The sequence below is a fragment of the Siphateles boraxobius genome, unplaced genomic scaffold, assembly GCF_051911475.1.
Source record: "Siphateles boraxobius isolate OS27281-9 unplaced genomic scaffold, OSU_SipBor_1 8, whole genome shotgun sequence".
Lineage (NCBI taxonomy): Eukaryota > Metazoa > Chordata > Actinopteri > Cypriniformes > Leuciscidae > Siphateles > Siphateles boraxobius.
The window spans coordinates 10,824,198-10,846,227 of record NW_027509208.1 but is presented as its reverse complement, the minus strand read 5'-3'; the positions used below and the strand labels follow the sequence as shown (position 1 = coordinate 10,846,227).

General features: G+C 38.0%; 3 protein-coding genes across 6 annotated transcripts in view; 1 reads left to right on the top strand and 2 right to left on the bottom strand.

Annotated features, from left to right (window-relative positions):
- Positions 1-388: 388 nt before the first annotated feature.
- Positions 389-3,790, top strand: ginm1 (glycoprotein integral membrane 1). Its single transcript, XM_077220618.1, has 8 exons — positions 389-602; positions 892-954; positions 1,049-1,148; positions 1,266-1,423; positions 1,597-1,756; positions 1,855-2,063; positions 2,499-2,662; positions 2,929-3,790. The coding sequence occupies exons 1-8, from the start codon at positions 513-515 to the stop codon at positions 3,038-3,040; spliced, it is 1,056 nt and encodes a 351-aa protein (XP_077076733.1). The 5' UTR covers positions 389-512; the 3' UTR covers positions 3,041-3,790.
- A 44-nt stretch (positions 3,791-3,834) lies between these two features.
- On the bottom strand, positions 3,835-10,687 carry katna1 (katanin p60 (ATPase containing) subunit A 1). Of its 3 annotated transcripts, XM_077220617.1 has the most exons (12): positions 10,610-10,663; positions 10,475-10,511; positions 9,728-9,905; positions 9,470-9,612; positions 7,207-7,393; positions 6,678-6,793; positions 6,467-6,572; positions 5,578-5,736; positions 5,348-5,474; positions 5,118-5,249; positions 4,867-4,993; positions 3,835-4,761 (listed from the first exon to the last, which is right to left on the bottom strand). In XM_077220617.1, the coding sequence occupies exons 3-12, from the start codon at positions 9,887-9,889 to the stop codon at positions 4,563-4,565; spliced, it is 1,458 nt and encodes a 485-aa protein (XP_077076732.1). In that variant the 5' UTR covers positions 9,890-9,905; positions 10,475-10,511; positions 10,610-10,663; the 3' UTR covers positions 3,835-4,562. The 3 variants fall into 3 exon arrangements, with proteins under 3 accessions (XP_077076732.1, XP_077076730.1, XP_077076731.1); XM_077220615.1 differs by having other exon boundaries at positions 10,475-10,687; XM_077220616.1 differs by having other exon boundaries at positions 9,728-9,890; positions 10,475-10,651.
- A 661-nt stretch (positions 10,688-11,348) lies between these two features.
- Positions 11,349-22,030, bottom strand: part of mdn1 (midasin AAA ATPase 1) — a 66,029-nt gene continuing 55,347 nt past the window's right edge. The window contains exons 80-101 of one of the 2 annotated variants that reach the window (XM_077220026.1): positions 21,761-21,984; positions 21,380-21,517; positions 21,113-21,291; positions 20,862-21,023; positions 20,461-20,595; positions 18,437-18,575; positions 17,983-18,287; positions 17,727-17,862; positions 17,054-17,364; positions 16,806-16,973; positions 16,053-16,154; positions 15,760-15,958; positions 15,418-15,582; positions 15,176-15,333; positions 14,814-14,903; positions 14,586-14,701; positions 14,203-14,377; positions 13,685-13,758; positions 13,433-13,547; positions 13,257-13,323; positions 12,985-13,127; positions 11,349-12,591 (exon numbers count right to left, since the gene is read on the bottom strand). In XM_077220026.1, coding sequence (XP_077076141.1) covers positions 12,406-12,591; positions 12,985-13,127; positions 13,257-13,323; positions 13,433-13,547; positions 13,685-13,758; positions 14,203-14,377; positions 14,586-14,701; positions 14,814-14,903; positions 15,176-15,333; positions 15,418-15,582; positions 15,760-15,958; positions 16,053-16,154; positions 16,806-16,973; positions 17,054-17,364; positions 17,727-17,862; positions 17,983-18,287; positions 18,437-18,575; positions 20,461-20,595; positions 20,862-21,023; positions 21,113-21,291; positions 21,380-21,517; positions 21,761-21,984 — 3,487 coding nt within the window. In that variant the 3' untranslated portion in view covers positions 11,349-12,405. The remainder of the gene's footprint in view (positions 12,592-12,984; positions 13,128-13,256; positions 13,324-13,432; positions 13,548-13,684; positions 13,759-14,202; positions 14,378-14,585; positions 14,702-14,813; positions 14,904-15,175; positions 15,334-15,417; positions 15,583-15,759; positions 15,959-16,052; positions 16,155-16,805; positions 16,974-17,053; positions 17,365-17,726; positions 17,863-17,982; positions 18,288-18,436; positions 18,576-20,460; positions 20,596-20,861; positions 21,024-21,112; positions 21,292-21,379; positions 21,518-21,760; positions 21,985-22,030) is intronic. The other variant, XM_077220027.1, reaches the window with a different exon arrangement.

Genomic DNA, 22,030 nt, shown 5'->3' with positions numbered 1-22,030 from the left:
TTGAGTAGGGAGAATCTGAGGACTGAATAAAACAGGTACATTGTGATTCCCCATCCAGGGATTTTCTGACCACTAGGTGCTCATAAAATTGTGATCTTCGTGAAATTTTAATCTATAATTTTTTTTATTTTTAAATTAATCATTTATTTAAATGCAAAAATAATACAAATATCAACAGAAATATTTCACAAGTGAAAGTGGAAAAATTTGAAATTCATTATAGTTTTATGAGGTTCAAATTATTTAAAATGTAACGGGGTATTTTAGGTAAATAACTGTTCACAGGGGTTCATCTAACAAAAAGGCTGCAAATCCTAAAGTTCTTTGTTATTTTAAAATGAGGCTATTAGTGTGTGAGGCTTCATGTAGTACCTCTAAAGACCAATAGGAGGCTCAAGAGTTTTAAAAAACAAATCTGCGTCATCACAAATGGGTATTACGGAATTTGACGCACAGAGCGTCATCCGCGCATTTTAATTGACGTATTGTTGGTAACTAGCGTGATAAAAAAAATGGCGTCAACATGGAAAATACATTTAACGAAGGTTTATCTGATCGTCTTGTGTATCCTGTCCAATACCCAATCGAAACAAGTAACCACGGTGGGTGATATTTCACATATTTGAGGTAGTTTAATGTATTTCTGTTGCATCACATGTGTAGCTACACAAAATGCTTATCCGATAATAAATAACGGAAAAGTTATTTGACATTAATTTGGTTTTATAAAGATGCTTAACGTTAAACCATGGTTTGTCTGTCACGGACACATTTAAGTAAATATAATATTCACGGTTTATTTGCCCAAAGCTGTGGCCATCAGCTTTGAAAACTTCAGGAAAAGATTGTAAACAAACGCGTTTGTTATTATATATGTTGTTTTTTTCACAGGAGACAATCGTGTTAAATGTTACAGCTGTTAGTGAAAATAGCCAGACAAAGTACAGTGTACAGGTAAGAAGTATTTTGGAGGAATAGTGCATTTCATCCATAAAAATGTTTTGTGAAGGAGAGATCATTTAAAATGATTTCTCAATCTTTCTTTCAGATTAATTTGAATATAGGTTTCTTGGACAATGAAACATTTATTAATGGAGCTCCTCTCAAGTCTACAGGAGTCACAAGGATGATGTGTCCTGCATTTTTGTGTATGCATCTTTGTCTTCTTTTTAAAATGTATTAATCAAAAGTATTCTTGTTTTTAAAGTCTATTTAAGAGAAACAGTAACCATGACCATGTTTATTACTGTTCTTTGTGTTTGCAGTGGATGGTTATAACGTGAGCTCTGGTAATCCGGCGGATGGGTTGGTCAGCAGTGAGCTGAGGCTGATGATCAATCAATCATATGTTCAGAATGATGCTGGAGAGCAGGTTCTGTTACTCCTCCTGAGTCAGGAGATAATCCAGTTGGCAGATGAAAAGGTTTAAACCGTAACCCTATAAATGATGACTGACGTAATTTAATTCTCTGTTATATGGCTTTCACAGAGTAATTTGAAACAAAATGACAGCATTAATGCTATGAAAAGAAACCAAACTCCAGCTTGAGGCAGTGCACGTGAATATGATCAAGCACTTAATGTCGTATTTCATAGGTTCAGCAGCCTGACGTGTGTGAGGTGGAGATCCGGTGGAACCAGAGTTCTGAGAAGATCACACAGGTCTCCAATATTTACCCTTTATCAAGAAGCAAGCTCTCCGTCATTCCACAAGAGAATGATGTCTTGGTTACTGATGCGACCATACACAATACAGGTAGATTAAATGGTATATACAGTAATGTCTCTTTGTAACCTGAAAAGTGACTGTGGTGCTTTAACTGAAAGAATTTCTATGTATTGTTTTCTTCACAGTTGAAGACCAAGTGCGTAACACCACTAGCCACTACCTACTCAAACATGCAGAGACCACCCAGGAGGAGATTGCAGCTCCAGGGAAACTTCCTGAAACACCCTTGCGGATGGACCCTGAAACACTGTATGAGTCCAGAGAGGAAGAGGAAAGGACTTCCGATTCAGTGCTGCTTGGGGTTCCTCTAAGTGGGTCCATATCCTCTTACAGTGTAAGTGCTTCTGCACCACCACTGTGAACTCTTGGGGTATATTAAATGTGGTATAGATACTTCTTTAAGTTGGCATTAAACGGATCTGAGTGAAGCAGCTTCACAAACAAGAAAAAAATGTAGGGCAGGTCTTGACTTTGTCCATCGGGAATTGATTGAATTGTTGGATGTTTGTAGTTTGCTGTTGCTGTGATGTCATGTGAGTGACAGGTTGCCCCACCCTCGCGCCAGTAAACATGTCATCAGAGAAGAGATGTTCCTGCACGAAGGAGTGGATGTTATTTTGATTAAATATTACGAGGGCAGATTAATTAAAAAATACAGATGTGCATTGATAAATCATTTATAGTAAATACTGTAATATTCCATTCTAATTTCCTGTTTCTCAGTAGTGTCATTTTCACAGACCCGTTGGATTTATTGTTTTTTGGGCAGGTGGCGTGTCAGTGGGTTGTGGAGCTGAGAGATAAACTTCGGCGCTTCTTGTATGATTCAGTCCCACTCTTCTTCTTGATCATGTGGGTGGTGGTGGTTGGTGTTGCAGGCTCAGCTATCATCATTAAGATCCTGGATGTTCTGTTCCCCTCCTGTGAACACAGGTACAACTTGCACCAACCTGCTACTGGGTCTCTCAACAGACCCTATAATAAATGCACGTCCATATAGGTGATATTCGAATGATATGATTTGAAGCACTGAGTATTATTATAGCTCAATCAGGGTTTTTTGTTCACTTGGTACTATAGACCTGAGCAGAGCTGGATTAGATCTCATCTCAAGAACCAATTAGAAGTGGAGTTTCATGCAGTCTGCTAGATAACATGTATGACTAATATGCAACATTTTTCTTTTCTGTCTTTCATAGGGGATTCTTTCATCTGAATCCAGAGACTCTGATGCCAGATGATGAAAAACAGAGTCTAATAGATAACATGGAGGGAGAAATACCAGAAAAAAGCGTTTTGATAGAAAAGTGATGGACGTGTTCTCATCAGTTTGGCTGTGTGGCTTTATCTGGTCGACAATACCAATGACTTCAGTGTAGCACTTTAAATAGAAAAAAAATTCTCCAACATTTCCTAAAGAAACAGATTTCTATTTTCACATCTGCATCTGTGTGAAAGCATAATCAGACTTTTTTTTATTCTTGACTACACTGTGCTTGGGGGGGGGGGAAGTGTGAGGTGGAATGGGAAAGGTGCACACTTTTAAATAAGCACAGTACCTAAAATGTCCCTGCTTCTCCCCCTCTGTTTGTTTTACGGTAATACAGTGAATTACCTGTGCCTGATGAATGGAAATGACATGAAAAGGTGAAGGATATGACACTAATGGGGAAAAGAAGAATCCATTAAGGTTCATGTAATTAACCATCAAAGTAATTTTAACACCTCCATATTATTTAAATGTATCTTTTCCTAATTTCTTACTGTTTTTATAGGCCTGTATGAAACTGCCCATGTTGCTTAATGTAATATTCATGTTGCTTGAGATATTGCGGTTAGATCAAAACCAGCAATACATTTCAGCTTTGATCTGCACGAGTTAAATGAACACATTTTGGTTTTTGGGCAGTGGGTCAAAACGTTTGTCATTTTAAGCATTTCAAAAGTACATTTGTACACATGTAGCCTTGTCATTTGCTGTTAATGAAATCTGTAACTTGTCATTCTGAAGCATGTTATGGCTTGTTTTCTTCACAGTTTTAGTAAATTCTTCACAAATTAGTTTAAATCTCAGTGATTTATTTTAAATAAAAACAACAGTCCTGTTCAAATTTAAAAAATATTTATTCTACAAAATATATAATTTTTCAAATTGATCATGTCAATGGAATGTCACTTAAGAAATAAACCAGAAACTGGTTCTCCATAGTGTGCATAAAAGTCAAGCTCTGAACACACCTTTAAGACACTCTGGTCTCATCACTTAAGACAATTGTCCAACTCTAGAAACTTTGGCCTTTAAATCAACCATAGTGGCACAGCTGCAAATTCATTAGCTCTTCACTTAATGGAGCGTTTGGAGATTGAAGGGTTTGCTGGTCTTTGGTCAGATGCAGTGATTTTACAGAAAGAGACAAATCAAGCCAATAAAAAAAAAAAACATGCCCACAACCTCAGTACTATTGTCTATACACACTATAATAGGGCAACACATAGTGAGTTTGTAATAGGACCACTAAAACCAGTTTTAATTTCCTGGAAATTAGTTCTGCCTTTATCCTTAAAAATGTATTTTAACATGAGTGAATATAACCTGTATCCAGTTAACCAGCTCTATTACTACCAACCTATTACTAATAAATATTAAACTATTAATCTGTACAGCCATACAAACACACTTCATTTATAGCAAGATTTGTCTAGGCTCTTTGAATTCAGTCTGTCCCAGAATGGAAATGCACTATGAGATTTAGGGAAACTGGCCCTCAGTCTTATAAAGTGCTAACAGCGATTGTGAAAAAAAGAAGAAAAAAATCAAGGTTCTTTGACATCATCAGCAGGAGCCAAACTCCGTTATCCACTGCTTGTATTTCTCTATATCAGCAGCAGATACAGACTTGGACACTTTCTTCAGTGCCGCCTCGAAGTCCTCCATTGTAGTGGGCATGTGCATGTCATCTTTTGATAAGTTCCGTATCTCCTCAGGGGTCAAACCCTCAATCCGCCTTCTCATTGCCATCAGGGATGCATCTCTGCAATTATTTAAAAACATTTAATTACTTCTAGAACTGTGGCACTTTAAACATTGAAAATAATTTCAGGCTCAACTCAAAGTCATAATAAAGTGATGGCTACACCTGCAAACGTTGGTGATGTCAGCACCAGAGTACCCCTCCAACTGCTCAGCAATCTTGTCCATGTTAACATCATTGGCCAACTCAAGCTCCTTCAGACTGATCTTGAGTAACTCCACTCTGCCTTTAGCTACGGAAATACAATGTGATTTTAAATACTTCAATTAGATTTATTGGTCTTGACCTGACATGGATTAAGCTGTTGGCATGAAATATGGTATGATGAGTGACGAATTCTGGGTAATTCTGAACACCTGAGGGCAGTGGGATATAAATTCTCTTCTCTAATCTCCGTCTCAGAGCTTCATCAATGTCCCAAGGGAAGTTAGTGGCTGCCAGAACCATAACCATTTTTGAAGGGTCATATTCAGACGTCCCTCCAACACCTGGATAACAAAAGAGGTGTATTTGCTGATTTTTTCCCCCCCAAAAAAGGATGTTGTTCAATCAAAACTGTACAGTTACAGTTTGCATGCAGAAATACCATCCATTTGGACGAGTAGTTCAGCTTTGACACGTCTGCTGGCTTCATGTTCTTCTGAGGTTCCTCTGCGGCTACATATGGAGTCTATCTCGTCGATGAAGATGGTGGTGGGGGCATAAAACCGTGCCTGTATAAACATGCAAACATGTACAGTAATAAAACAAAGCAAGTTCGGGTAACATTTTAGATGTATTAATGAGGGGGGATACAGGAAGTGTGTGTGATTTTACCATCTCAAACAGCAGCCGTACAAGTTTTTCAGACTCTCCTCTGTATTTGGAGGTGAGGGTGGAGGAGGACACGTTAAAAAATGTGGTTCGGCATTCGGTGGCAACAGCTTTGGCCAGCAATGTCTTTCCTGTTCCTGGAGGCCCCACCATCAACACTCCCTAAAACCATATGCGAGTTCAGTTATTGTGTTAAAAATACTGTGTGTAATGCAGCAAAGATCACCATAAAAGAGGATGGTAACACACATGAAAGTATTTTACATTGCTGTTAAATAATACAGTCCCAACCAAGCAACAATTACACTACCATTCAAAAGTTTGGGGTCAGTAAGATTTTTTGTGGAAGAAATTATTACTTTTATTCAGCAAGGATGAATTAATTTGTTCAAAAGAATAAACAAATCTTGACAAAAAAGAACCGATCACAATTTTCAACTGATGATAATAATAAGAAATGTTTCTCCTTGAGCAGCAAGCCAGGATAGAATGATTTCTGAAGGATCATGTGACACTAAAGACTGGAGTAATGATGTTGAAAATTCAGCTTTGCCAGCACAGGAATAAATTACATTTTAAAATACATTTAAATAGACAACATATATTTTTGTAATAATATTTCACAATGCTACTGTTTTACTCTATTTTTGATCAAATAAGACTTCTTTCGAAAACATTAAAAAGTCTTACAGACCCCAAACTTTTGAACAGTAAGTGTATAAACATGAATAATGTACCAAAGTACATTAATAAGAGAAAATGCATTTTCAAGGGCACCAACTACAGAACACAATAAAACGTGAAGAAATGACATTGGCCTGATATTTGGAAGTTTTGGGATGGAGCTTTGTGAAATCCATAAAGCAAATGCAATTTTCTTTGGGGTTCTTACTTTCCACGGGCGTCTTATTCCTTTAAAGAATTCAGGCATCCACATGGGCAGAACCACTGCTTCCTTCAACAGCTTCTTGGCCTCCTCCAGATCAGCAATGTCATCCCTATAATAAAAATGAAACACCATTATGTATGATGATCTCACTAAAAAAACAGGCCATTTGAGAAAATATATGAGAAATGGAAGCATTTTTGAAGAAAGAACCCACCATGTGACATTGGGGTTTTGGGAGATGATGTCTCTCTCCAGAATGTCAATCAGGTCTTTGTCTTCTCCTCCTCTGTCAAACCTCTTCACCTCCGTCTCCACACTCTCTGCTTTGTTCTACAGGGAGGGAGCAGAGAGTTGTCAAATCTTTTTTTTAACTATGATTTCTTTGCCAGAGTCTTTTCCACTGAATCAGACACTGTTGCAAATGGCTTTGAAAAATGGCACAAATCAAACATCACATTGAGCTTCAAACGAATGAAGTTGCAAGACAGCAAATACAGTAAACTTTTTGTTCACTGTTGTTTCAGTCTTTGGACAAAACCAAGGTGCTTATAGTCAAGAGTACAAAGGAAACACTTGCTATGTTTTAATGTTTTAAAACTCTTTCTAAGCTGTTTGCTTTGATGTAAGAAACCGGTAACACAGGTTAACATGGTAAATATTGTTAATACAGCGTAATCTGATCCTTTGAGTAAATATTGTGAATGTGAGGAGTTTGAAGACAGAGATGGGAAATGGATCCTTACCTTGTCATCTTTTGGCTTGGACGGGTTTTCTTTCTTTTCTTTGCCTCTCTGAGGTTTTCCCTTGTCTCCATTGGTGACGCGCGGTGAGGGTCGTGGCTGGCCGCGGGGGCCGGCGCTTAACCTGTTTCCATGGCCCTTGCTGTCTTTGTACGGCCCAGAGGATTTGCGCACTACACATGGAGATGACCTGTTCACAAGCACACAGACACATAGTATCAGGACATACAGTGCTGACTTTGAAGGGGCCCTTCAACAATATTATTTAAATTTTGCTGAATGGAATGAAATGTCCGTAATTAATGGGGCTGTAATCTGTCATTCAAATGTTACTTCATAATCAGATTATGGTTTATATAACAAGCTCAACAGATCTTTAATAGCCTCAAGGGAGGCATGAAGGAGTATGAGGGGCTGCGAGACGGTAGGAGGCCATTCAGATCTTAATCTTACTCACATAACAAGAGAGCTGATGTGGGCTTTAAAACTCAACAACTACTAAAGACAGGAGTCGCACAAAGTGTGGTCAATGAATTTCCTTTGCTTTCAATTTGATTGAAATACTGTATAAAAAGAAATCATACAAGTATACATTTTATTTTATCATTTATTACTTTAAAAATGTCTCCAATAAGACAGAAAGTCTTAAGCAATATCTAACTGATTAAATTAGCATAATTAAAGTCACACTGTGCAAGAATTGTACCTTAATATAACAGCTTCAAAGTCATTTCGGTGGTAAACAAACTCATAGTAGTGCGAATCATCCAGGTAGTAAAAGCTTGGGGGGGACGCCGCTGGAAAAAGCAGCAATGCAAGTTTGAGAGGAGCGCCCCCGACAAATATGGCGAGAATCACGACTTGCTTTACGGCAACCACGTCACACACATCAACAACAACATATGAAGCACGAAGACACTTGCGGGCATTTCAGACGTGATACTTGACGATGGAAAAAGCAAAGAAAACGCGGTTAGAAGAGACTGGGAAAAGGAAACGAGAATCTGGCAGCGTGAGGAACCGGACAAGAGTCCCACTCGGTCAGGCTTTCACTGTTGAAGTTCATTCCTGCGATTATCATGAGAACAGTTGTCAATATCAAGACATAGATAAGCCTACACGTTGTAAACAGTGTAAACGAGTGCTATTTGCAAATTATTGTGATAAATTGCAATAATCATGTCTAACGACATCATAACGGCCAATGTCATGAAATAATGCGACGTACATGTGACTTTATTGATGTCATCTGACATTTTGTAATGTTTACTTTACACACACAAAAAAAACAACACATGAAATTATATAGTAGGCCTAGGCTATTTACTTATTTATTTAGCTGCAACCATGTAAAAACGTTATAAGCACTAAAACGAGGTAGGCTACTTTAACGTTATTACTATAAAGTAGGCTAATGCTTGGCAAACTTATTATTATCCTATTACCATCATCTGTAGTTCATCTTCGATAGCACAATATATACAATTATGCAGTAGCCTAATATTTGTATGAAATCGTGAAACATTACCTGGTCAATGGACATCTTCGGAGTCTAGGAGGGGGGTTTTCAGGCAGTGAGTGCAGAGAAGCTCTGCGTGAGTGGGATTTACGACAGTAACGTTAAATACAAGTACTCCACAGCGACTCTAGGGGTCGCTGTTTGACAAAAACGGAATTCCTGCATAGTGTGCCTTTAAAAATGTACGTATATTCAGTATGGATATTTCCATGATCTTTCTGATACTTTTAAAATGTTATAATTAATGCCCATTAATATTTTTTTCAGGCCTTGGGATAAATGTTTTCAAACTTTATTTTCCAAGGTATCTATGATCTCAGAGATTTTTTTCAAGGTTTTCAAGATCCTTGATCGTGGGAACTCGAGTGAAAAGGTCGAACAGAAAAAATATCAAATAGGCGTTCACATCTGAAACCCATATTGGGCTAAGGTTTAACAACAAACAAAAAAGGTAGATGTCCACGCACTGAAGTGTAACATTTTATGACAACCAAGAGCATGCAAAATTTCAACCCCTTCATTAGGCACAATCCATCAGGTACCTGAATAAAACCCAACTGGTCTAAACTCTGCAAAGTCTGACGACCAAAATACAACACAAAACACCACATATGTTCAAACACAGAGTTCTTACTTTAAATGTACACCATTTAAAAACTATTCGATGCAGAAAATATGTACACAAGAGTAAAAGAGTTTGTGAGATCTGTGATGACTGTCAGGAGTGTTTTTGGACGTGTTGTGTACCTGTGCTCCACGTGAACAGGCATGATGTCCTTCTCCTGGCCAAAGCTGCTGGGTTTGGATGGGGTCGACTCCAGCTGGAAGCTCTCAAGTGTCGCCATGATCTCCTGAACTTGTTTTGTCTCTTCATTTATCTCCTGCCAAACCTTGATGAGACACATAAACACACAAAGGCCAGTTACAACAAGTTGGAAGCATCATAGCCTGAATTATAGACAGGAGGAACTACAACCTGCTGCCATAGACAGGAGGAACTACAACCTGCTGCCATTTCTGCTGTAGAGAGGAGTCTCGGACTGAGTAGAGGTACTTTTTGATCTGTTCCAGGACCCCCTGATAACAGACCACTGCAGAGCTGTAGTTCCCCAGCAGCGCATATTCTCGAGCCAGCTTCACATTCTCATTGATCTCCCCGAGACTCATTCTGCAAGTGGAACAGCTGAAGATGTATGGAAATATGTTTGGTTATACTTTATTATGATGGTCCGTTTAACACTGTTGACTACAAGTAACGTTGCACCTACATGTCAACTAACTCTTGCCTCATTAGAGTGTTAGTAGACTGGTAGGGTTAGGTTTAGAATAAGTTGGCATGTAGATGCAAAGTTACTTATAGTCAGTAGAATTTCTTTTGGGGTATCAAGTGTTAGCTGATATTAAGCAGACAGCCTAACGTTACTAATACTCGAATGGGTTAGTTGACATGTGGTTGCAAAGTTGCTTCTAGTCAAAAGAATGTTCAAAAGGGACCATCAAAATAAAGAGTTATCATGTGTTTAGATAGACATGTGCACTAACTATAATTTGTATGCTAAAAACAGATGAAAGCAAAATATGTCAGAAATCAGCCAATCACACAATTAACGTTACAAACATGGGAAAAATACAACAATGCATGAACGTTTCAGCTATTACCAGGAAAATGCGCCAAACATTTAACAATATGAACATACGTCAAAACTAGCTTACGTTTATTAGCAATTTGTGTAACGTTAATTATGAACAAACCTGTACAGTGACCAGCCTCTTAAGTAGGACAAGTATCCTGAAAAAGGCACAGCATACAAGTATCATAAGGGGTCAAATCTCCTGTGTGGTGCTTTGGACGACGATTATATTTGAAATAACTTAGGATCCACACACACTCATGAGTTCACTTCAGAAGTTAACTTGTTTGGGACGGGCACTTAAAATTGTGAAGCCGGAAGCAAATGTAGCTACAAGGTTCCCTCGCGGTCCTGCTTTTCAACATAAAAGTCAATTGAGCTAGAATCTCTTTTCAAAATAAAAGTACAGTAGGGCGACGTAATATAAACCAAATCAACTAAATATAGAAACAAATATATATACATAAAGCTATATATATATATTAAAAATAATGTAACTAGTGGAAAATAATGCAATAAAACATTGTTACAATGTTGTGCACATGCAGACAGCAATATTGCCATAGTAAAATGGAACTAACCTAGAAACATTAACATTGTTGTTGTTAAAAGGTAACGTTATGGCTATGCCGAGGAAATGTTGTGTTCTCTTGTTTTCTGGGTATAAGTCTATATGCTACAATAAACGTTTTAAATAGAACTGTTTACACTCATTCCTCAAAAGTCGCTGCTAAACAAGGACTACAACCACAACGTTGATGAGTTTACATGCTTTCCAAAATTGTAATGTAGAAACTTTACAACAAAAGCTTCAAAATTCACATTTGAGGTGATTCACTTTGTACTTATCAAGTTGTTATTCACATATCTAAATTTATGTGAATTAGTCTCCCAAATGTTATTATGAACAGCTCTTTGTAACTAACATTTAAAAAACAACAACAACAACAACAACATTCACTGGCGGCTGTTCATTACAAAATCAAAGACCATAATGAAAACATGTCCAAAATGTTTAATTGTTATTTCCACAGTTATCAGCAATTTATCATTTCATGAACCGAGATGAGTAAGATGACAGGAGACCAAAGATGCACATCAGGTTACTGTTGCATTTGGACAATGTGTACATGATGAAATAGTTTGTTTTCTTGATCCTGCTTTCTCTGACACAGACCGAGCAGAAAAGTGTGTGCAAAATGTAACTGAATCAAAATACTTTAAAAATGTTTAAAACTAGATGTGTCTAGTAAGAGATGCAGCTATGAGTTTAAATATCTACGGTCTGTAGGATATAGAACAGTTTTGGTTGAAATCACAGACAATTTAGAAGATTCTTCAAAAGTTTTCTTCACTGGCAGAAATTGTGCTCCTGGTTGTAAAGAAGAAATAACCAGTGATTCAGTAGTCAGAATCCTTTCAAATGTACAAAGCTGATGAGTTCATCAGTTTCCATTGAGAACCGTCTAGATGGGAATGTGGGTTTTTGTAAAGGCACATTTTTCTGGATAACCATTAACGGGTCTGAAGGTGAATACTGACATGCAGATGTACTTTTGATATTTGCATATGATATTATCAAACATTGGCAGTGCCGTTCACACTAAATTTGTCATTCACATTTACAAACTGGATGCAAACAGGACAAGAACAGGGGTGGGAAATACTGCAGGATTGGAGGTATCTCAGACAACATTCAGTCAGTCTAACTGAAGTTTTTCCATACACGGGCATCACATTTCCTTGCAGTTAAAAAACAAACCAAAAACAAACCAAAATTCAATAAACAATAAAAAAAAAATGTGCAAAGTTGATTGATGGTAACAACAAGAGAAAACAATTCCTAGTGATTGCGGTGATGAAAAGGAGAAACCACTTCAATCAAACTACAAATTCAATAAAATAACAAAATTAAGAAAAAGGCACATGTACAGCAGCCTGTCTAATGTCTTTGTGTGTGTGTATTGATGTTTGAGGAGGACTAGCAGCAGCGGAACTTAAGTTTTACAGTTGTGTCTTCTGGCCCCTGCAAAATTGCTTCCATGTGGTCCATTACAGGTCTGTGGCGGTGACGAGCTCGAACCACTGTCTCAATGCATCACTCAGGGTCTCTGGGAGGGCGTTCACATTTCGCAAAATAATGTAGAAGGGGAAGGGGAATTCCTCCATGTAGGACCGAATCTCTGGAAGTTCACCCGGCCCTTTAAATATGGGCACTTTAATATCCAATATGGAGTCCTAGCATGGAGAGAATCGAGAATTAATTCAAACAAATATACATCCTACATTTTATTGCATGTTATTATTTTAATTATACTTACAATAATTTTAATAATTACAAAAAAGTAATTATAATAATTACATTACAATAAATGGAATTGCAATTCTAAACATTTCTATAGGCTACTTAACTGTCAGAAGTAAAAAAAAAAAAAAAAAAGAAAAAAAAAGAAGAAAAAAAAGCAAACTTTTTAAAATAAATATATGGGGATTATATGCTTGCATGCTTTTAATTTTTCCTAATTACATACATTTAGATAATGTGTGTAAAATTAAAACATTTTTTTTTACTTTTACTTAGGTAAATAGCACTATGAACACAGATCCTTTTGATCAAAATGGATCCCTCACCCTAGAGTTTGGATTATCCAGCACTACAAATATGACAAAAATGTTTGCGCTGCGAGCGGCCTGAACTGCAGCTGCGACTCTCTCTTTGCCCTCCAAGAACAAACCCCGGCCATCAGATACTACAAGCAGTAACTGAGACGTTTCTGTTAAGAGAAAGGGACAAAAAACAACAATAGAAGAGTGTATTAGATCAGAAATTGATGTAAGCAAATAAATAATACCTAGAACTTAGGACTGCTTTGTTTACAGCATTCTGTTGTAAACTACTTTACCGGTGTTTGTTGAGCCAGGTATCTGCTGTTTGGCTGCCATGAACATATTTGTTGAAGTCTCTAAAAACTTAAAGATACAATTTTTCTTAATTACTTTCATGTTGGTGTGGGATAATACCCGACAAGTCAGTTTATGAATACATGTAAAAAATAATAACTAAAGACAAATTATTTACTTGAGCTATTCTGGTCTTTTTCTGCTGGAACTGACAGAGCCGCAGTATTTTTGCTCCTGTTTGGTCATTGAACTGCTGGTGGAAAGGATGGAGCAGCTGGACACTCTCTCCAAAACTACAGCAAGAGAATTAAAAGATGGATAATTCAGTGAGTGAATACATGCATGAATTAATTAATCAACCAGGAATTTAATCTTGAGAGAATCTTTGCACCAATATTTCTGTGCTTGTGGACAAATAATATGAACTCACCTGCACACAGCCACCTGGCCCACTTCCAGAAGTGTGAGAGCGTTCACTATGACAGAGACCGACTCAAACGCCAGCTACAGAGACAGACACATGATCAATCATAGTTTTATTAAAAGGTAACATCCTTCCTTTTAAAGGATTCCCATTAGGGGTGTTTCAATATACCGATAATACATGAAGACAACTGTGTAAAAAATGACATTGATATCAGGTTAATACCACACAAAGGATAATACTGAGAAGAATCCAACGGCAGTAACTATCTGGTTGACAAACACCTTCCTACACTTATATTTTGAGTATAAAAAAAATAAAAATAATAAAAATAAATAAACATAGCTAAAGATTTGACTGAAAGCATTTTTTCATTTCTATAAATATTGTGATAATATTGTTAATAGTAAAAAGAAAGTTCTTCGCAATAATAGTGTAGTGAAACTCTAGATATTAAATATCACCTGCTGAATACATGTGAAGTAGGGCTGTCGCAATATCAAAGCAATATTAGGATACTGTACCTGTTTGGAGTGGTTGTCCACCATACTGGAGGAGTCGTCCACAGCCAGGCAGATCTGGTAGTTTCTCTTGCTTGGTTTTGTTCTCCTCAGCCAGATCTTATCCTTACGGAACTGACTGGCGATGTAAGGAATGACCTTGCGCATGTTCAGCCGTTTGCCTGTGCGGAAGTCTCCCCTGTTTGAGATCATTAAACAGTGTTCTTGAGGAGACCTATTACAAACTGCAGGACCCACATTTTCCAGTTCTGAACTGATAAACCTGACCAGTGAATTGACAGTGCTATTGAAGCTACTTTTTTAAATGATCATTCCTGTGATCTTGAGAGAACAGGATAGGTAGAAATGCTTCATTAGAGGTTGGATGGGAAGGTGGAGGGACCAACCTGAGTTTGGCAGCCTGCGTGGGTTCCAGGACGAGGCGGAGCTGCTCACAGAGCTCCTGGGACAGAGGAGACGTCAGGGTCTGGTACTGATGCCACAACACTGCTGCCACACTCTCCTGAGCAACAACAAAAAATGGCATGAATAAAAAATATTTAAACATAACAATTTGAATATGTGAGATGAGGAGCAGCAGCTCAATTGTCATGTGACTGGTGTTATGATGTCACCTCTTGTTGGGATCCTGAAGTCTGTCTCTGCCAGGCCTCCAACTGCAGCTCCATCTCTCTTCTCAGCTCTTCTGGGTTCTTCAGTGGTGCCTGATATAACACACAAAATTACTATACAATTGATATGCAGACTGTAAAATAAGAGCAATTTCATTAGTGGTCCCGGTAGCGGTTTGGGGTCGATAAGATTTTTTAAAGTGTTTTTAAAATAAGACTTTAATGACCACTAAGGATGCATTTATTTATTGAAAAAATACAGTAAACAGTTTTATTACAATTTAAAATAACTACTTACATTGTAATATATTTGAAGCTATTTTTTTAAATATCTGATTTATTTTATTAAGCATAAAACAACATACCTTTTGCATGTCCATCAGTAGTTCAGGTACAGTGTGGATGGTGGACTCATCACTCCTCTCTTTCATCTCTTCTTCATTACTGCTCCTCTCTGTCTCTGTCTTCTGATTCTCTTCCTCATCCGCCTGTTTCTGTGCCTCCAAATCCCCGCACTCCAGACCTGAGAGAGAACAGACAAATGTTCAACATGGACACATAGGTTATGCATGTTTGTACAAGCACTTGGTGGATGAGTGTATTGTACCTTTCTGAGAGGCTTTATTATCATTTAGTTTCTCTGGTTTAAGCTCCTGGGCTTCAACTGACTGCAGGTCCTTCTCCTCCTCCACATCCATTGCAATGTCATCTTCCTCATTGTCCTCTTCCTGTTTCACACCAGTTGGCTTTTGCTGCTCTGCACTGGCAGCATCTATGAAGAACAGATGTCAAAAGTGAAACGTGACTCACGTGGTATCTCTTCTAAATACTGTTTACATGGATAGGAACCTGCCTCACATAAGCGCCACAGTTCAATGTTACTGAATTAGTAAATGTATTTTACAGAAAATAAAAGTCAGAATATACATAATTGTACACAAGTCCTCACCATATGTCTGAGCGTCGTATCTCTCCTCTCCTTGTTTTACGTGCTCATACAGGTCAGACTCCTTTTGTGTGTCAGTCTGAGTCTGATCCTGCGTTTTCTCCTCTCTGTTGTCAACCGTACGCAAACGCTTATTCACACGCTCATTATAATCGCCCATCGTGCGCTCATTATCTGCCTGTCCAGGTTTGCGTTTGAAGCTCTGGTAGAAAAATAAGAGTGGTCATCAGCTTTTCTATGTTTTACACATACAACAACTATCTTTTTATTATGAGACTTTTATTTTACACTCTGACCTGTGTGTTTTTTTGCCTCTGTTTGTGTGAACTCATCCTGGCCATCAGCTTGGAGTCGTGCCCTTCAGACTGACTGGCATCTGCTGCCCCACTGCCATCCTCCTGTGGACATGGGCACATTAACATAATTGATTTACTTAACTGAGAATAACATTACAATTTACAATGAATTTCTTTAGTTGGTATACATTTTTAGTCATTTTAAATTTCATTTTAAGGTTACATTAAATATCTCAGTCTTTTCCAGGCCTGAAAATCTATTTTAAATGTCAGCATGAAATGAAATAGCGATTGTCTATTCCTTATGGTGAAGTATATATTTAAATTGAAACTAAAGGGCGGGACTTGATTCTGTCCATCAGGAATTGATCATTGACGTTTGCTGATTAATGCAATCTTGTGATTGATAGGACGGGAGGGAGTATTGTCCTGTCCGCATGCTTTGTGCTCATGTCATCAGAGAAGAGATACCATTGCAAGGGTGAGGAGGGGTTTTATGTTTTTGATTAAAGATTAAAAAGGGTACATGAATAAAACAAATAAAAAAAGATTGCCATAAATAAATCATTTGTAATAAACACTGCAAAATTCTATATAAAAAAGAATGGTTATTTTTGAGTCCCTGATATTTTCAGGTTTTCCAGGACCATATTTTTTTTTTCTCTCCATGACCTTGGAGAGATTTATGAAAATATAACCTGTTTTTTGTAAGGTTGACATGTGCAAATATTAAGCCAGTCTCTTTTTGTGTACCTCTTTTGCCTGTTCTTTCTCCGACGCGGCTCCAGCCAGCTCTACTGCGGTGTCACTCTGAACGTTCTCCTCTCCTGTCTGTCCATCTGATGCATGTTCCTTCCTCTCTGAAGATTCCACCTGTGCATCATCATCATCATCATCATCCTCACCCCCATCCTCTTCCTCCTGTGAAATGTCAGATTAAAATAATTAGCAAATCTTTCCCCTCTATATATCTCCTTGTAATTCACTTTTGAACAACAAACCTTTGGTTTCTGGCCTTGATCAGCCGGTATGGACTTGTCCTCCTCTCGTCCTTCTTCCTGACCTTTATTCTTCTCCTCCTTGTCCTCCTCTCCCTCATTCTCTCCTCTCTCATCCGTTTCAGACTCCTGATCCTCTGATATTTCTGCTCCTTCCTTCTCTTCTGATTTGTCGTCTTCTCCATGTTCCTCCATCTGTCCATCCTGTTGCTCATCTGTCATCTCATCGCCACCTTCCTCCGATCCATCTTTCTCTTCTCCAGTGTTTTCATCCACCTCCATGAGTTTGTCATCTATATCAAACGGATTCTCCTCTGAAACAAGAGTAAAATGAAAAAGTGTGTGAAAAAACAACAACTTTTTAATACATGCACACTCATTCAAAATTCAAAAGTTTAGGGCATGTTTTCTTTACACACTTTTTAACACTTATTTAGCTAGGATGTATTAAATTGACAATTAAGACGTTTTTAATGTTTCAAAAGATTTGTATTTTAAATATTTAAAGAAATATATTAAAATAGAAAACAGTTATTGCCTAAACAGTTATATGCCTTGGTGAACATAATTTTTTTTTAAAAAATCCAACCAACCCCAAACTTTTGAGTAGTAGCGTACCTTCTGTTAGGGATTAAAAAAAAAAAAAACTCAGAAGATGTCTGAATGTTGAACATACCATCCCCTTCTCCCCCTTCTTCATCCTTGCCATCTTCATCAAGGTTAAGCTCATCTGGAAGGTCCATTGCTTCTGGTTCAGCTGCCTTCTCCTGCTTTCCGTGGTACGGGTCTACTTCATTCTCATCAAACTCACGCTACAAACACACAAAAAAACAAGTTGTAAAACATTTATGCATATATATATATATATATATATAGTATGCTCTATTTTACTGGGAGACAGATCTGATAGAAAGAAATGGTGAAGGACTGACCTCGTCCACCTGTTCATGGATTGTCTCCTTTTCTTCCTCATCTTTTGGGTGATCTTTGTCCTGGTTCTTATCTTTTTTTGACTCTCCAGCATCCATGTTGTCATCCTTTGCAACCAGCTCTGACTCTCCCTGATCCATTCCTGGACCGGACTCTTCCTCTTTATCACCATCAACATCATCATCATCCTCATCATCTCCCCACATCCTCTCGTCTAGAGTATCTGTCTGACCATCTCCCAGATCCCCCATCTTCTTATCCAGCTCCTCATCTTCTTCCTTATCAGAGTCTTCTTCATCCTCCTCCCCTAAACCGGAGATGAGAGATTATAGTTATAATGTTTTCTCTAATGTTTGGTTGAGACTGTGAAATTCAAGTTATATATTGTACAATTTGCATCAACTAAAACAATTTTCAGTTCAGTCTATCATCTAATTCAATAGTAGGCTCAGTCACCTGGCTCATGGTCTGAGCCATCGTGCATCTTTCCATCAAAATCTTCAGACATCTCAATGGCATTGTCCTCCTCTTTAATGTCCCGTTTGTCTTGCTCCTCCTCCTTCTTGTCCTGACCCTCCTGGAAGGTGTCTTCAACCTGAACAAAGGAGTCAAACTACTTCAGAATTCAGTTGTAAAAACTTAAGTTCAATCAATACCAATTCTGTTTTAGTTCAATTCCAGTTCAGATGTTTAGGAGTACAAAATGTACTCTCAATATTATGTTTGCCAATATTTTATCAATTCTCAAAAACACTATCGATATTTATTTGTTTACATCCTAGATTCGTGGCATTGGGTTTGTGTTCAATTTAAACCCTGACCACTAGATAGCAGTGTGGTTATCTCAGAACATAAACTGGAAGCGCAAGGGTGCACCCCTAACATTAGCAAACCCAGCAGAGCTCTAGTGTGGAGTCATTTTGACTTCCACTATAAATAAATTACTAAGGAGATTGACAAGAGTCATGATGTTTGCAAAAAAAGCCATGCCAAAATCCCATACTCTGGAAACACACAGAATCTAAAGAGCTCACTTAACATCCCAGTGCCATCCGCGCTGATGAGAGAGGAGTTTAGATGACTATGCAATTATGTGACGAGCGCTTCCAACTCAATAACAAAAACACACAACGAAAATGGGTAACACTTTAGTTTAGGGTCCAATTCTCACAAATAACTAGTTGCTTATTAGCATGCATATTACCAGGATATTGGTTGTTTGTTAGTACTTATAAAGCACATAATAACTCTTTATTCTGCATAACCATATTCTACATCCCTTAATCCTACCCAATACCTAAAATTAACAACTACCTAACTAACTATTATTAAGCAGTAATTAGAAGTTTATTGATGCAAAAGTCATAGTAAATAGAGAGAATTGGATCCAGGGTTCCCACACCTTGGTTAACTTCAAAATCAAGGACCTTTCAAGGACTTTCCAGGTCCAATACCCTCAAATTCAAGGACTTAATGTGGGAACACATTTCAAGTGAGAGCAAGGTTACATCGTGTTAACTTGTAAGATAAATTGTTACAGTTTTCAAGCTTCTTTTTTTTGCATTGATATTTGGCCATATGACAGAGATCTGATATTCTATTTGTCGTATTCTGTTTTGCATAAAACTGAAGAATATTCGTACATCCTATACTGTTATTATTAAATGATCTGGTATAAATTTTTGCATGAAAGTATGAAAGGTACCATCGTAGTAGTTTCGTGCGCGCCTGAAAGTCATGACAACGTAGCCTACCTCACGCAGGAAACACTTAATATAACTTAACGTAAATGCACACAATTTAACGTAAATCAAGCAAGCTTGTATGCATAGGCTACGAAGTGTTGGTGAAATAACACATTCCAGAAAACTTATAAATTCAATTCAAATAAATTCAAGCACTTTCAAGGACCTTTATCTGTGTATGTTTATTTTCAAAAACTTTCCAGGGCCTTGAAATATTTTTTTCAGATTCATAAACTTTCAAGGATTTCAAGGACCCGTGGGAACCCTGTGGACCCTAAACTAAAGTGTGACCCAAAAATGACAGCAGTGAGAAAACAGTCAAGAAAACATCTGATCATAGCGATGTCCATTTATTTATATTAGCACTTTATACAATACCCTTTAAAGCAGGATCTAAGAATATGTACAGTCTGTGTGCGTGTATATATCAGTGCTGATGATGTTGTATGTTACAGGGACTTGAATGCAAATGCAGATTCCACTGTTCTGATTAAATAAAATAAACCTTTTTTGCTCCGTTTTTATGCATATGGTGGTGTTATGACAGTTTTTCTAAAATTAGATCCACTTCGTAAAAAAACAAGAAATAACACAATATATCCTCTTTCTAACAGTATTGAAATATAACGTATCATGACCCCTGCATTGTGATATGTATCGTATCGACAGATTATTGGCGATACACAGCCCTAGTACAAATTCTTACTGAACAGTGCTTCAGTCATACTAATGTACCTGATCCTCATTCTCGATTTTGTCGCTGACGTCTTTTACTCCTTCACCCTCTCCTATTCCTCCACCCTCATAGTCATGGAACTCTGTCGCTCCCTCACCGTCTCCTCCCATCAGCTCCTGGGGCAGACAGAAACCCTGCAGAGTGATACAAGAGAGAGGGAGAGAAAGAGACAAACAAAAGGACAGGGTTAACAAAAATCAATATAATCTTTATCTCCACATTTCAAGACTAACAACTGTAGAGAAACAGTCCAACCCAATTAAATGTACAGACAGTGATCTCTGGCATGACATACATATGGGGGAAGTATCTTTAAAGTCGTATGACAATGTAGCAAGTAGTCACTACTCCGTTTCAGAATCCCCCAGTGACCAGTTAAGGGAAATAGACGGCAATATACCTTCTGTGCGAGTTCAGTGAAGATGTTAGCGAGAACGGACAGCAGCTTTCCGGTGGTACGGTGAGCTCCCATTAGTACAGCCAGATAATACCTCACCAACTCGGAATACAGACACAGCATGGGCTCCAAACGCACCACACTCCTACACGCCTCTTTCAGTTCCTTCATATAAAACATTAAATATACACATTTCAACTTTTTTTTTTAAATGAACTGTTTGCAGACAATACTGTGATGTGATGTCAACTGACCTGTAGTCGGTGGGGCTGACAGTCATCCCTGTGTGATCGAAGTCTCTCTAGCAGCTCTGTCACGACTTTATTAACCTCCGGTAATGAGAGACTAGACATGTCTCCACTCAGGTCTTCTTCCAGTAACTTGCTCAAGTGTCCTGGTTTCAAGAACTCCTCTGCCACCTCTGAGTCACTCTCTAGAGAAACACACAAAATGAGCACACAGACAAACAGATCCCCCTCAAACGAGCTCCATGTAAAATCCTGGGTGAATTCCTACTGTACCTATCTTGCATTCTGACTGCTGATCCTCCTGCTTTTCTCTCTCATTCCTCTTAACAATGGTCTGAACCGCACACAGAATCATGTTTATTGCTTTCTCTAACTGCCCAGAGAACTCAGCAGAAAATGGATTGGAACGTCCTGCATGCAGACAAGAAAAAATGGGTGGATAAATGTGAATCAGCATAGACTACACATGCTATTCTGTATGTCAAACATGACATACTAAATACTGTATGACAAAAAATATAATGAAAGCAAGATGATTTTTTTTTTCTATTTGGCTTTCATTTATTTTTAGTACTTCAACTTATTCTATTTCAGTTAGCTGCCAAGGCAACATTTCTAACTTTCAAGTTTTTCACCTAATATTTATGCTCTTACGTTTCTGTGACTGTCTGATAGAGAGCAGGTGAGTCTTCCAGGTGGTGAACTCTGTGAGGCAGGTTTCCACCTCGTTCCTTACGGCCTGGATACCACTGATTAGGGCAGGTTGGGTATGGGGGACCAGAACTCTGTCAGGAATAAAGAGCTGTTCTACAACCGGCATCTGGCCAACCACAATGCCCAGCCGGTCTAGCAAGGAACAGCAAAGTGTGAAGTGATCCCTGTGAGGATGAGAGAGAAGATAAATGTATAATCATGAATGATGTT